Source organism: Ictalurus furcatus, chromosome 12 (assembly GCF_023375685.1).
Source record: "Ictalurus furcatus strain D&B chromosome 12, Billie_1.0, whole genome shotgun sequence".
In the NCBI taxonomy this organism is placed as follows: domain Eukaryota; kingdom Metazoa; phylum Chordata; class Actinopteri; order Siluriformes; family Ictaluridae; genus Ictalurus; species Ictalurus furcatus.
Window position 1 is genome coordinate 16,905,363 of NC_071266.1, and position 13,871 is coordinate 16,919,233.

At 35.3% G+C, this 13,871-nt stretch overlaps 2 protein-coding genes across 2 annotated transcripts; both read left to right on the forward strand.

The window, feature by feature from the left end:
- The first annotated feature begins 3,107 nt into the window (after positions 1 to 3,107).
- Positions 3,108 to 9,534, forward strand: LOC128615502 (uncharacterized). The gene is made up of 6 exons (XM_053637656.1): positions 3,108 to 3,204; positions 3,914 to 4,069; positions 4,932 to 4,975; positions 6,122 to 6,486; positions 6,584 to 6,718; positions 6,856 to 9,534. Exons 2-6 carry the CDS (start codon positions 4,032 to 4,034, stop codon positions 6,973 to 6,975), a joined length of 702 nt encoding a protein of 233 aa, XP_053493631.1. The 5' UTR covers positions 3,108 to 3,204; positions 3,914 to 4,031; the 3' UTR covers positions 6,976 to 9,534.
- A 166-nt stretch (positions 9,535 to 9,700) lies between these two features.
- LOC128615498 (uncharacterized) lies at positions 9,701 to 12,936 on the forward strand. Its single transcript, XM_053637651.1, has 5 exons — positions 9,701 to 9,995; positions 10,132 to 10,160; positions 10,456 to 10,597; positions 10,722 to 10,949; positions 11,943 to 12,936. The coding sequence occupies exons 1-5, from the start codon at positions 9,969 to 9,971 to the stop codon at positions 12,609 to 12,611; spliced, it is 1,095 nt and encodes a 364-aa protein (XP_053493626.1). The 5' UTR covers positions 9,701 to 9,968; the 3' UTR covers positions 12,612 to 12,936.
- The last annotated feature ends 935 nt before the right edge of the window (positions 12,937 to 13,871 follow it).

Genomic DNA, 13,871 nt, shown 5'->3' on the forward strand with positions numbered 1-13,871 from the left:
CATGAGGCAGCACCACCAACACAACAATAACAACAACAATAAATAGCAAAGAGTACCACTTGTCAGATGAAGCAACCACCAAAAACAATAACAGGAGCAGCAGATAGTGTTGTCTCCTCACAGATCCAGGGTTTCTCAATCCTGAGTTCAGGTTACTGACTGTGTTGAGTTTCCTCACACGTTCCCCACTCATCTCTGTGGCTTTCCTCTGGGTTCCCCGGTTTCCTACCTCCCAAATATTTGGCTGTAGGTCGACTGGCTAAATAAATTGCGAATTTGTATTCCTGCCTGGGACTTTTTTGTCCCACCATAAATTTTCAAAGAATACATGCACAGAATGTTAAATAAATAAATAAATAAATAAATAAATAAAGTAGTATAAATAGCAGTTGTCCTATAACAAACTTCAAATAAAATTACAAAAAGGTGGTTTAAATTAAAATAATAATAATAATAATCTTACTGTGTCCCTCAAACAGACTGTTTTCTCTTATTGTATGTTGTTCACAATCATTTTGCATGCCAAATATAATAATATAAATAAAGCATTAAGTTGAATTTGATTTGTATGGTGAAATTGGGTCATTTGAGAGTGAAAACATTCATTTGCATTACTAACTTATATTAAGTTATAATAGTGATATATTTAAGCCACGTCCCACAATGTATGTGACCCTGTGCTGAAACCCATTAAAGGAAGTAAGAGTGAAAACACATGGTCACATGACAAACAGGAAGTTTCATCAGCAAGACCCTTTCTAACACCTTGGCCAAGAGAAATGTGTGTCTTCTCAACTATTTGCCACATTTTTCAAATATTGTCAACACTGCTCGACTTTGTCCAGCTCAACAACTTTTTCTTGCATTTGTTCTGTTTGTGGTCTTCATATTTATCAATGTTATTAAATGTAATGTTATTAAAGTCTTCATATGGTTTACATGAGTGTGTGTAATGCCAAAGATCATGTTCTGACTTGTTTTGTCATTGTTATTAGATTGGTTGGAGCTAAAATGGCTGTATGATCACTGATTTTGCAGTACACACAGGAGTATTTGTTTAGAACTTTATCTTATCTTCATCTTATTTCCTTTATTGCACAAAGTGCTCCTATGTCACATTGGGAGATTAAAATGACATACAAACACTACTTGTATTTGAAAAAATATATATTATGCATCTCTAGGCTGTGTTTCTGTTTCTTTAAAGTGGCATGTAGAATGTTTAAAATAAGTGATATTCAGTAGTACACAGGCAAGTGCATTTGAAAGCATGTTTTCATACGCAAGGATAAATGGGCTTGTGAAATGATGCAATGAGCTACAAGAGGGTGTGTGTTACAGTGCTTTTTACATGAGTAAGGGCATTCCTAGGCACAACTCAAAGTGGAGTGCCTAAAAACTTTTATTTTGATGCATGTGGAAGGGCTTTCCTTAAAGGTATAAAAAGCCATTCAGGCTACAATTTGTGTGAACTGTACACAGACAGGAGTATAACAATGACAGGAAATGGAGGCCGGGCTTTAAACAGATTCCTAATTTGAAGAAATGATTGTTAAAGAACACAACATTGATATTTCTAGTCTGAAAGGGTTAGATATTGGATTAATGACAAGTGTTTTGCTAGACTACATGCACCTAGTATGTTTTGGAGTTGGAGGAAGGCTTATGTTTCTTAAGATTAAGGGTAAAGTATCAATGGGTAGTTCTTTCACTAATTACCAGCAGCTATTTGTGACCATAGACTTTGGTGGGGTAGGATGAAATAAATAATGATATAGAAACAATTAAAACAATTAAACTGAGACAAGTACAGACATTATCCACTCCATAACACCCCTTTCTCTCTCCAAATCTTTGCAATATATCTTACAAAAGAAATTGACTTTGTTTGCAGAATTTTATTAGATTTATTTCAGATTATCTGAAATAAAGCAAGATCTTGGTGGCTGTCGTGTATTTCATAAAAATGTTCATAGACCTAGCATGGGGCAGTGTGATTTCTACCCCAATGGACCTTCAGCTCAGTTGTATTGTGCATCAAGTATAAGTTGCTTTTTTTTTTTTTTTTTTTAAAGCATCAGCCAAAAATGAGCAAATGTACTGGATTATGTGTTGTTTTAATACTATGTGAGATATTATAGTACTTTATTGTAAATGTCTACTGGACATTTTTTTTACAGTGTGGTCTATAATACATCTTAGAATGGTCATTTACAGTGCAGTTTTTGTTATTAACCAGTTTTTGTTATTGACCTGCCAGTAACAAGCAATCTTGCACTAAATGTTATTAGGAATAATTGTATTCCTGTATTAGATACTTGATATTGTTATTACTCATCCATCCATTTTCTGTACCGCTTATCCTACACAGGGTTGTGGGGAGCCTGGAGCCTATCACAGGGAACTCTGGGCACAAGGCGGGGGACACCCTGGACTGGATGCCAACCCATCTCAGGTCACAATCGCACACACATTCAAACACTATGGACAATTTGGAAATGATAATCATCCTACAATGCATGTCTTTGGAGTGGAGGAAGAAACCCCCACAGGGAGCACAGGAAGAATATGCAAACTCTGTGCATTATTATTATTATTATTATTATTATTATTATTAACGATATAATTATTTAGTTATGCCTTCTGAACTGCATCCAGCTGACATTCTGCCTCCACTATGATATAAATAACAACTAAGTCTACCAAATTTCTGCTTAAGGCACAATAATTGGATATTAGGATGATAATTGTGTTGTCTGTTGTGTTGTATGAGATGTGTGTGATGTAAATTGTGTTGAATGTATCGTTGTTGTGACAAAACACCAAGAAAAAAAATCCTAATACGTGTAAATATACAGAACATAGCAAGTAAAATTATTCTTATGAAAACACAAGATGGCGCAATGTTGATAAAAATGCTTTCAGGATAGCACTAATACCCTGAAGATATATGGAAAATATGTATAAATAAATGGATATGTATAAATATTTTTAATATCCCGTGCTAGTATAGCCTAAATTGAACGCAAAATATCTTTTAACTCGACCAAGGAGTCCTTTTGGTATTTGATTGTAAAGGATTCAGAGCTGGTTGGGTTCAGCAGGGTGTGGTTTGTTTGTGCTAAACGACGCCACAAAGGTGAGTCACACCGGTGGACATTTTATTTCCGCACAGCAGCAAGAACAAGAAAGGGGACTATCATCGTAAGTCTAAGCTTCTTATCTTCTTATCTTTCTTTTTTTGCTCAGTTACAGTTAAATGTTGTTTCTTTGTGTGCCCCCCCAAATTTGATTAAGTTTGTGGTGGGGTTTTAGTGTTTTAACAGTAAATTATTTCCGTGAACATGAAATAAGCTTTTGGCTCTGTGACAATCTGCTCTTGTGAAAACTTCATTTGAATATATATGTATGTATATATAATGTGTGTGTGTGTGTGTGTGTGTGTGTGTGTGTGTGTGTATATATATATATATATATATATATATATATATATATATATATATATGTATATGTGTGTATATATATATATATGTATATGTGTATGTATGTATGTATGTATGTATGTCACTTTGGCACATTTCCCCCCCAAATTATGGAATGTTGTAGTCTTAAAGTTTCATTAAAAATTAACGAATGTAATTAAGTACAGTGTTTCTTATATTTATGCCAAATGAACTAAAAAATGTTCTAGAGGACAGCAGTATTTATGCTAACATTTTGTACAAGTTTTACTTTCATTATTAACACTCCAATTAAGTCACTTTGTATTAGTTGTTGTCATGTAGCATGTTACTGGGATGTTTTTCATTGGAAAGCACATTTATGTTTCCTTTGGTTCCTTCTTATTAAAGCACTGTAGTTTACATGTAGTTTAAACAGTCACTTTTCTCTCTCTTTTGCTCTTTTTCTTCAGCCGAGTTCATCTGTTGTGCATACATCAAAGTAAGTGTGTGAGGGGAAAAAAAAAGTGGGCACACAAAATTTCTCACACTGTTACTTTGTTGACTGCACAGCTAGACGAACTAGTCAGGATGAAGTTCCCACATATTCCATCAAACATAAAAAACGAGTAAGTACAGTCGTAATGTAATTTGCTTACGCAAAAGTTACATAATACTGATTCTGATGCATGTTTTTAAATTACATTTAATATAATCTATAAACACAGTAGTATTTAAATTTTATTTATTTGTGTAGCACTTTTAACAACAGATATTCCCTGCTGAAAAAACCCCAAAACAATACAAACCCTGATAGAATTTGTATTGGTTTTAATGGAAGCTGTAATGGTCCCTGTGGGTCTCTACTGGTAATTTGTTGCCTTCTATCGGTGGCACGTTATGTCTAGTGGAGACCAGTAATGATAATGGTTTTAATGGGTAGCTGATGGTTTGTAATGGTATTTGTAGTGGAAGTCATTCAAATTTCCGTGATGGTTTCTGTTGTGTTTTTTTTTTTTGGGGGGGGGGTTGTTCAGAAGGATGGGCGCACGGTGGCTTAGTACGTTAGCACGTTCGCCTCACACCGCCAGGGTCGGGGTTCGATTCCCGTGGCTCTGTGTGTGCGGAGTTTGCATGTTCTCCCCGTGCTGCGGGGGGTTCTCCGGTTTTCCTCCCCCAGTCCAAAGACATGCATGATAGGCTGATTGGGCGTGTCTAAAGTGTCCGTAGTGTGTGAATGAGTGTGTGATTGTGTGCCCTGCGATGGACTGGCACCCTGTCCAGGGTGTACCCTGCCTTGTGCCCGATGCTCCCTGGGATAGGCTCCAGGTTCCCCGTGACCCTGAAAAGGAGTAAGCGGTTGAAGATGGATGGATGGATGGTTTGTTCAGAAGGGTTGTCAAAGCTAGGGTATATAAATGTCTTCTTAAACGCTTATTAATTGGTTGACAATGTTTGTATTATTATTATTATATATATTTTGTTTTGTAGATGTCACCAAGTTAAAGGTGAATTAGCTGGGTCCTACACAGAAGGTATATAAAAGCTCTATATATAAATGTGTGTGTGTGTGTATATATAATTAATGTGTGTGTGTGTGTGTGTGTATATATATATATATATATATATATATATATATATAATATAAAATATTTTTATATATATGAGTAAGTACAGACGTAATGTAATATGTGTGTATATTTCAGAGTTGAAAACTCACTCGAGTCGCACTTAAATTGCAAAAAAAAAAAAGACTTGTGACTTGACTTGGACTCAAGAATAACTGACTTGAGACTTGACTTGGACTTGAAGACAGAGACTCGTGAAAAACACAAGTCATCTTGGTTTGGCGTTCCCAATTACGTTCTCTCTTTACTACCCCACATGATAGCATCATACACCGCATTTTTCTATTCATTCTACATTCATTCATTCCCTATCAGTATGTGCTGCAGCAGCAAATATCACAACAATTCATCTCTAAACCCACCAAGCCAACATTTTTATATACACCCATGACGCATATGAAGGCGCATGTTCATCACCCATTGGAGAAGTGCTGTTATATAAATGAACAACAAACAATAACAGTATAGCCAGGCCTTACCTTGTGATAATCTTCATGTTATTTAATTTGAAAAGCAATCAGTTAATCCAATGGATAGCTGTGGTGTTACACAGCTGCCAGGGGCTTGCTTGTCCATTTCAAGAAGTATGAACGTTTCCACGTCCTTTTCATATAAATATCCAAGTTGACCAAGTTAAATTGCATCTATACACAAGGATTTTGTTACTGTCGGTAAATACTTCTTAACATAGATATATATACTTCTACAGAATGTCTTGTTCATTTGTTCAAAATTGTCTAATAAAGCATACATGGTTTTACTTAAATCATTAATTGAATTTTTATACACAAACAACTATTAATACATACATATGTATGTGTATGTATGTCAAATTAATCCTTTTTTTTTTTTTTTACAATTACTATGAACCTCAATATTCATATATTCTTGTATTAATAGACTTTCAAAGTAACTTTTTTGTTTTGTATTTCATCATAATAAATATATTTCACTAACTGCCATGTGGTAATTTGTGGGTTATTTTCTATATGCTAATTTGATGTAAGTTGTTGCATCAGTCAGACTTTCACACATTTTTCATTTATCTTACAGTTGCCAGCGTTGTAAAAAGGTACTCGGGTACACAGATTCCCCTCATAAAACCAAAGGGTTACAGTGTGAGAGTGTGTGGGCAGGATGGCACAGTCTACGCTGGGAATGAAGACCAGCTAGAAGCCTGGAAAGATTTCTACCTGCCAGAGAGAATGGAGATGGTGGTGATTGGTGTGATTGATGACTTCCCATGTGATGCATTTGGCCTACAGTTGGTTCTCTTGCTGTGTGAAGACAGGAACATCTATGCATATGAAGATGAAGTTCTGCACCTTGTAGCCAGGAGTGTAAAGGAGCTGTTTGAAACTGGCTTGGCTTTTCCCGGATTAGAATGCTACAAGCTAGGGGAATGTTTCGAGGACTATGTAAGTATTTACAGTTTTCCATTTAAAAATTAGTGACCTGTATTGATGATGAACTTTTTCCATGTAGACACTAACTGTGGCTTGTTATGTTTTTCAGACAGAGGAAGAATACAATGAAATCATGGAATCTGATGACGTCAAGGAAATGAAAGAGGCACACGAAAAGTTCTGTGAGTCACTGGAGCTTGAACTTCTGGAATCTCTAAAGGAATTCAAAAGCAGTCAATTTAAGGTGAGTTTCAATGCGAGTGAGAATGGGGGGGGGGTCCAGTTTCTTTCATCAGTGTAGTCCATTGCAGTGTCCATTGCAATTTCTGAGTAAGATTCAGAATTTCAAATGCACCTTGTTTTGATTTTTATTTTTTTCAGGGTGTGGAGGAAGGCATGGTCCAGCCCAAGAAGAATTCAGACACAGTAATAGAGTGTCGGGAGATTGTTGTTCGTAACCACATTGTTCCTTCATGCACAAAATTATTGATTGTTAAATAAAGAACGTACATATATGTACAGTACTATGCAAATGTCAGAGACCACTATTTTGTTTTGAATCAAATGATGATGAGAAAGTGTACATTATTTTCAATCAAACAGCCATGCAGTACTTATTTATGCAGGTCAGTATTAAAGTTCAATATTACAAATAAAATATTTAAACACTTCATACTGACATTTATGACCTTATTTTGGGATGATGGGAAAAATGTATTTAACAGAAAACCACCTCATTATTCTCTGACACCAAATAATTATTCTAACGATAATTACTAAATGGCCATTTGATTCAAACAAAAGGGTGGTCTCTGACTTTTGCACTGTATGTATATGCCCAGTGCATTGCATAAGTATTCACCCCTACCCTTGAATTTTTTTCCCCATTTTAACCTCTGGTTTTGTAAAACCCCTAAATTAGTTGAATGGAGTTCATGCTATTAAAGTGTCATGTGATTAAGTATACCTTTTCTGGAAGGCCCCAGAGTTTGCTAGAGAACATACCTAAACAAACAGCATCATGAAAACCAAGGAGCTATCAAAACAAGTCTGGGAAATAGTTCTACAAATGTATCAATCAGGGTTTGGTGAGTTAACAAATATCCCAACTTGAGCACAATTAAATCCATTATTAAGAAATAGACTTATTTAAGTATGTTCTCAAACAAAGTCTGGTCAAGTCTGGTGCCTTCCAGGAACGGGTGTATTTATACTGAGACATTTTACTTGCACACAAGTGTACTCCATTCAACTAATTATGCGACTTCTAATGACACCTCGTTTATGGATTTCATAGCAATGAGGTTGAATTCTTATTCAACTATTATATTGAGTATTGTAAGTATTAATTATTACAAACAATCAGAAACGTTTAAGGGGGGTGCATACTTATGTCACTGTCTGTGTGTGTGTAATCTTTTACCTCTCTTTTTCTTTTGTCCAAAATGTATATATGATGTTTTATATACAGTTGATTGTTTATAGATCCCTGTGCAATCCATGTCCAGTTCACCCACAGGCCCATGTTTGGGAGGTGGGAGGAAACTGTAGAACCCAGAGAAAACCCATGCAGACAAAGGGAAATGATTTCTGCTTATTTTCAAAAAATTTTAATTTCTCTTTCTGGGCATGTAATCCACACTTTCTTTTACTTTTTAATGTATAGAGACATTTAATCTACAAGTATCCACACACAGGGGAAATTTTTGCTTAGTTATTTTTATTTTATTTTTATTTTTTGCTTATTTTTATATAATATTACACACAACCCCAATTTCAAAAAAGTTGGGAAGGTGTGTAAAATGCAATGATTTGCAAATCTCATAAACCCATATGTTATTCACAATAGAACACAAAAAACATATCAAATGTTTAAACTGAGTAAATGTACCATTTTAAGAAAAAAATAAGGTAATTTTGAATTTGATGGCTGCAACACATCTAAAAAAAAATTGGGATGGGGCAGCAAAAGGCTGGAAAAGTGAGTGTTCCTAAAAAGAAACAGCTGGAGGTTAATTGACAACAGGTCAGTAACATGACTGGGTATAAAAAGAGTATCTTGGAGAGGCAGAGTCTTTCAGAAGTAAAGCTGGGCAGAGGTTCCTCAATCTGTGAAAAACCCATTCATGTTGCCATTTGGTACTGCAGTATGGGTATTGAAATCATACACACTGTATAATTTGTATATCTTTGGTAAATGACTTTACATGATCTACCATATAGTGACTGACCCTGTATACACAAGATCCCTGAAACTGGGCAGTTAAAGACGGAGGGAGGAAATCAGGTAATGCAGAGTTTTGTGATTCTGTGCCTAATGTAGCATCATACTCTTGTTGCTGGCTGCAAGGAATGGAACCTGATGCCATATGCCGTTGTAGCCCATCTATCTCAGGGTTTGACATGTTGTACATTCTGAGATGCTTTTCTGCTCTGTAGAGACTGTTGTGATGTTTAATGTGAGCATTACCTGAAGCTGGTGAAGTGTGCAATCTGCATGATTGTACTGTATGTGTTGCGTTGCTGCTATATAATTGGCTGACTGGGATAATTGAGTGTGAATGAGTGTTTGTAATAAAGTGGTCAGTGAGTGGATGCAAAATCAGCATTAACAATATATTTGTTTATGCCATTTTATATACTTTCTGCATTATGTTACCTATCAATGACTGCATAACTAAATGAAATACCAATGAAATACACTACAGATTTTACTAACAGATTTTACAAACACTATTTTTAATTAATTGTAGGTATTCTGAAAGCACAATCTTTTGTGAGTCAGTTACAGTGATGGTTTAATAAAGATTTTTATTAGACTCTTATTAGAGGAGCCTGTTAAGTATCTGTCTAACAAGCATTTACTAATGGCAAAATATTTACTTTGAAATGATTTAACAGATTTCCTTCAATATCAACTAATAAAATGATCAAAAAGCTTATATGTATGTGAAACAAGGACATTTATTTCCATTTTCCTGCCAATCCAGCACTTTCTGTGGTCAGTTGGAGGAATCTTTGTATCAAATAAATAAAATAAACAGTATGTCGATGTACTACACTATTATTTCCAAATCTACACTGAGTTTCCTGTTTATTTGTTTGTTTGTTTTTTACTCACTGACTCACCTACTAATTTATTTAGCTCCCGCAAATAACCTACTTTGGAGAACCATAAAGGTTTAATGTTAGTCTTCTAATATTCCTAAGATTGCATGAAGAGGGAGGATACACTAATACAAATGTCGAAACCAACACTAGAAAAATAAATGAGTAAGAGCTACAGGTATAGTAACAACAATGGCAAAGTATTAGTAATGGTTACAACAATAAGCAGTTCTTTAGCAGTTGTACAAGGAAATGAAACACTTCCTGGAAAATGAAACATAAAGGTGAGTGTCATGGGTGTGGTGCACATACTGAACTATCTGTCCGACTGCTCAAACACGGTGATCGTCGCTCTAGAAGGTTTTCTCGAATTTGTTTGTTGAACCATGGAAACCGGAACGATCAGTGTATCGGTAAATGTCTTTTATTTTTCCTTTTTTTCTTTAAAAAAATGTACATCGAATGAGTTAAAGCAAATGAAATTACTGCTCTTATATATGTAAAACCTACTAATTTGGAATTTCATGGGTTTTTTTTTTTAAATATAAGAACACACAAAAGAAAGCTTTCAAAAAGAGGTAAGTAAATGAGTTTTGTAGAAATATGATCCTGCTAACCAAATGTAAAATGAATCACTCTGCTCAGCCATGTTGCCTCTAACTTTAACTACACTCCTAATACAGACTTTAAAAGAACTGAGTTATTGGACTATTCAGTGTGTGATTTGCAGTACATTTTGGATTTGCCAAATTACTGACATCTGTTATCTCTGAAAACATTTTAGGATTGTTTAGTATAGCATGTTATCACTGTAAATAAAAAATTAACTAACTTTAGGTTTTTAACTACATATTTGACTTATTCTTCTTTCAGGAAATGTAGTAAAGATTTCATTCAACAAGAAATCAAAAAGATTGAACACTTAAGATCAGCCGGTTTATTATTAATCAGTTGCTTACTGGTCAAGTTAATAAAAAACAAAAAACTGGACAATCTCTTTGTTCACATTGATGAGGTAGGTGGGTGTGTGTATATATGTACTATATATATATATATATAAATTCTAAAATATATGTAAAATTCTATTTGATCTCTTCAGTCTAATATTAATATATTTGCAATATATTTGTTTGTCTTAGATGCTTCATAGCATTTTCTTCCTCGGGTACATTTATAACCCCAAGTTGACTCCCAGTGAGTTCTTCAGAAAATCTACAATAGATAAATTGAAGGAATTGTTTCCTGAGTCATCACAAAATCTTACACTTGAATTGAAGGATGAATTGATGGAATTGTTTCCTGAGCCATTTGAGAAGTACAAAAGTCATCTGCCAACTCGCACTCCCTTTTCCATTCTGCTACACATGGTGAGTCAAAAGTGCGATGATCTTCCAAACAAGTATCATGTGTCAAAAGAAAAATAAAAGGTCAGCACTATCTTTGAGGCTGGCATGTGTTAAATAGAATTTAAACTGAAGATTTCCATTCCTTTTATTTGTATGTAAATTGACCCCTTTGTATGAATTAAAATAGAAAAATTACAATCATGGTGAATGCTGTAAAACATTCATTGTTTCGTTTCAATTTACATTCTGAAATCAACATGAAGTATTGCACAAACATTATAGATATCTATAAAACTACATTTAAAATGGGAAAACTGCATTTTTGATGAGAATAAAAAATTGCTAGAAAACAACGTTCATTTGCTACCTCAAGTCCCCCAGAAAAGCTTGCAATAGTATTTTATCGGAATTATCAGGCACAGGAGCAGATGCAGTTGTAAAATTGTTCTTTTATTGAAAAAGTAGATTAAGTTCAGAAAAACAGAATGGGGCAGACAACGCTAGACTCACAAAGACAGGATCAAAGAGCTGGAGTGTGACAACTGGGAGCTGTAGTCTGAAGCGGCTATGTTTGTAGGCTGCACTGCAGATTGGGAAGTGGAAGTCTACACACCCCTTTGGCCAAGTCAGTACGCAGACCTAAATTCTATCAAAAACCTGTGGAATGACTTGAAGAGAGTCGTGCACAGGAGATCCCCTCACAGTTGGATAGATCTGGGTGTCTTTCAAGGAGGAGTGGAATAAAATTGAAAAATCATAATGTGCTAAGTTTGGTAGACTCTTACCCAAAAAGACTGAGTGCTGTAGTACAAGCAAAAGGTGCTTTAACAAAGAATTAGTTAAAGGGTGTACATATTTGTGGAACCAAACCCCCCCACACAAGGTAGCAATGTAAATTTTAAATTGTATCACACCCTAAATATTCACTTTTAATCATATTATTCAATGCTGCTGTTGTTCTATGTTTTAACATTTTCATTTGATTACTTTGTTGTTGTTTCCATTTATATTTAGATGGAGATACTTTATGGCACTGAAGACAAAATAAAAGAAAATCTTCAGCTTCTCCTTAAAGAACTCAAATTCCCATACCCCCTTCACAAGTCAGGCGATGAACATCAGTATTATTACACACTGGAGGCGACAGTAATCTGTGTGTGTTATTCAGAAACTGATTCACAAAAGAAGTACTACGGGGCATCTCTTTCCTGTAGAATAGGAAAGGCAAAGAGAATTTTGATCGATCTGTCTTGTCTTAAAACATGGCATGAGTTTGTATCTCATGCAGTCATGTCATTTACTTCAGGAGGTCGGTGCAATGGCATTACATTCCCTGAGTCAGTGAAATGTCAGGCGTACATTAGAGACTGGAATGAAAATGTTTATAGAAAAAGACGTCCATGTTTAAACTGTGCACAACTGTTTAATCTACAAGATGCAGACTTGGGTAGCGTGAATCATCCCTATGGGAACTGTGCTGAGACAGAGTGCTTGAGCAAACTACTTTGCGATAATAAAGACATACGAGAGAACACACTGATGGAAAATCATACAGAGGAAAACTTGGAGACTCTCAGACGTTCAACAAAAGCACGCGTGCTAAATGATCTTGCTGAGGTTGGCATTCAAATGAATAATGAGAATTTTCTCTTCTACAGCCCAATGCCAATGCCACCTTTCTAAGTATACTATACTGTTGTGTGAAAAATCAGCAGTTTCTAAAAATAATAATAGTAATAATAGCCCATGGTCAAAGTCACTTGAATCATAATTTTACTCCAGTCTGATGTATGACGTGGACATTAACTGAAGCTCTTAACCTGTATTTGCATGATTGTATGTATTTCTCTGCTGCCAGATGATTGGCTGACTGGATAATTGCATGACTGAGCTTGTATACAGGTGTTTCTATTAAAGTGACCAGTGAGTGTATATAATAATTATGCATATTTGTCCAATTGTCTTTCTAATTGTTAATGTAAATGTCTTGTCTTAATTAAACACATGCTTTCTTTCTGTGCCATAGCAATGTCCATCCATCCATCTATCCATCTTCAACTGCTTACTCCTTTTCAGGGTCGCGGGGGAACCTGGAGCCTATCCCAGGGAGCACAGCAATGTATTTTTGAATGTACTTCAAACACCCTATTCATTTGTGACATACAGTGGTATGCAAAAGTATTCAACACCCCTGGAATTGATCAGATTTCTCTGAAAAACAAATGATAAATACACATAGTTTTCATTTTAGTATGTTTATTGCAAGTCCATGTTCTCTTGCAGTGAATTTTCAAAGTTAAAATGAATTATTGATCAGCAAATATTTCAAAGAAGTTCAAAAATTGACAAATGCTTCTTACAGAAGTATTCAACCACTCAGGTTCTGGAAGCACCAGATGAAAGATATTGTCTTAACAAGGACACAATTGACTTTGTGTCTTTACCTAGAATTTGTCTTCACCTGTTAAATATTGAAACAGTTCTAATTTTCTGAACTTCAGTTGAACCATCATTGAAGAGAGTCTGTCTGCCAGAAAGGAGTGAAAATGAATTTAGAATTTAGCTTTTAAGAATTTAGGAATAGGGTATGAAATTATATCTAAGAGGAATCTTTTAGGATTCTCAAAATTTGTCTCGGACAGGCTTTAAGCACATTTGGCTCGGTTGTGAGGAAGTTGAAACTGCTTCACACCACACTAGCTGTACCTCGACAAAGCCATCCCTCAAAAACTCTGCTTCCATCAGCTCAGATATTATGTTAAAAACTCCTCCTTTATTTTATTTTATATTCCTTCATTCATCTTCACTAACTGTTTTATCCTGGTCAGGGTTGCACTGGATCCAGAGCAATCCCAGCAATACTGGATGCAAGGTGAGACTATTCATCCAGGCCGGTCAATCACAAGGCACCATGCGTACACACATTCACACATATGGGAAAGT

Bases quoted from the DNA above. Each gene is read 5' to 3' on its own strand.
- LOC128615502 (XM_053637656.1), top strand. From the start codon at position 4,032: ATGAAGTTCCCACATATTCCATCAAACATAAAAAACGA. The intron at 4,976-6,121 runs GTATATAAAAGC...TTTATCTTACAG, and splicing joins AGCTGGGTCCTACACAGAAG to TTGCCAGCGTTGTAAAAAGG. The intron at 6,719-6,855 runs GTGAGTTTCAAT...TATTTTTTTCAG, and splicing joins TCAAAAGCAGTCAATTTAAG to GGTGTGGAGGAAGGCATGGT.
- LOC128615498 (XM_053637651.1), top strand. From the start codon at position 9,969: ATGGAAACCGGAACGATCAGTGTATCG. The intron at 10,161-10,455 runs GTAAGTAAATGA...TTCTTCTTTCAG, and splicing joins AAGAAAGCTTTCAAAAAGAG to GAAATGTAGTAAAGATTTCA. The intron at 10,598-10,721 runs GTAGGTGGGTGT...TGTTTGTCTTAG, and splicing joins TCTTTGTTCACATTGATGAG to ATGCTTCATAGCATTTTCTT.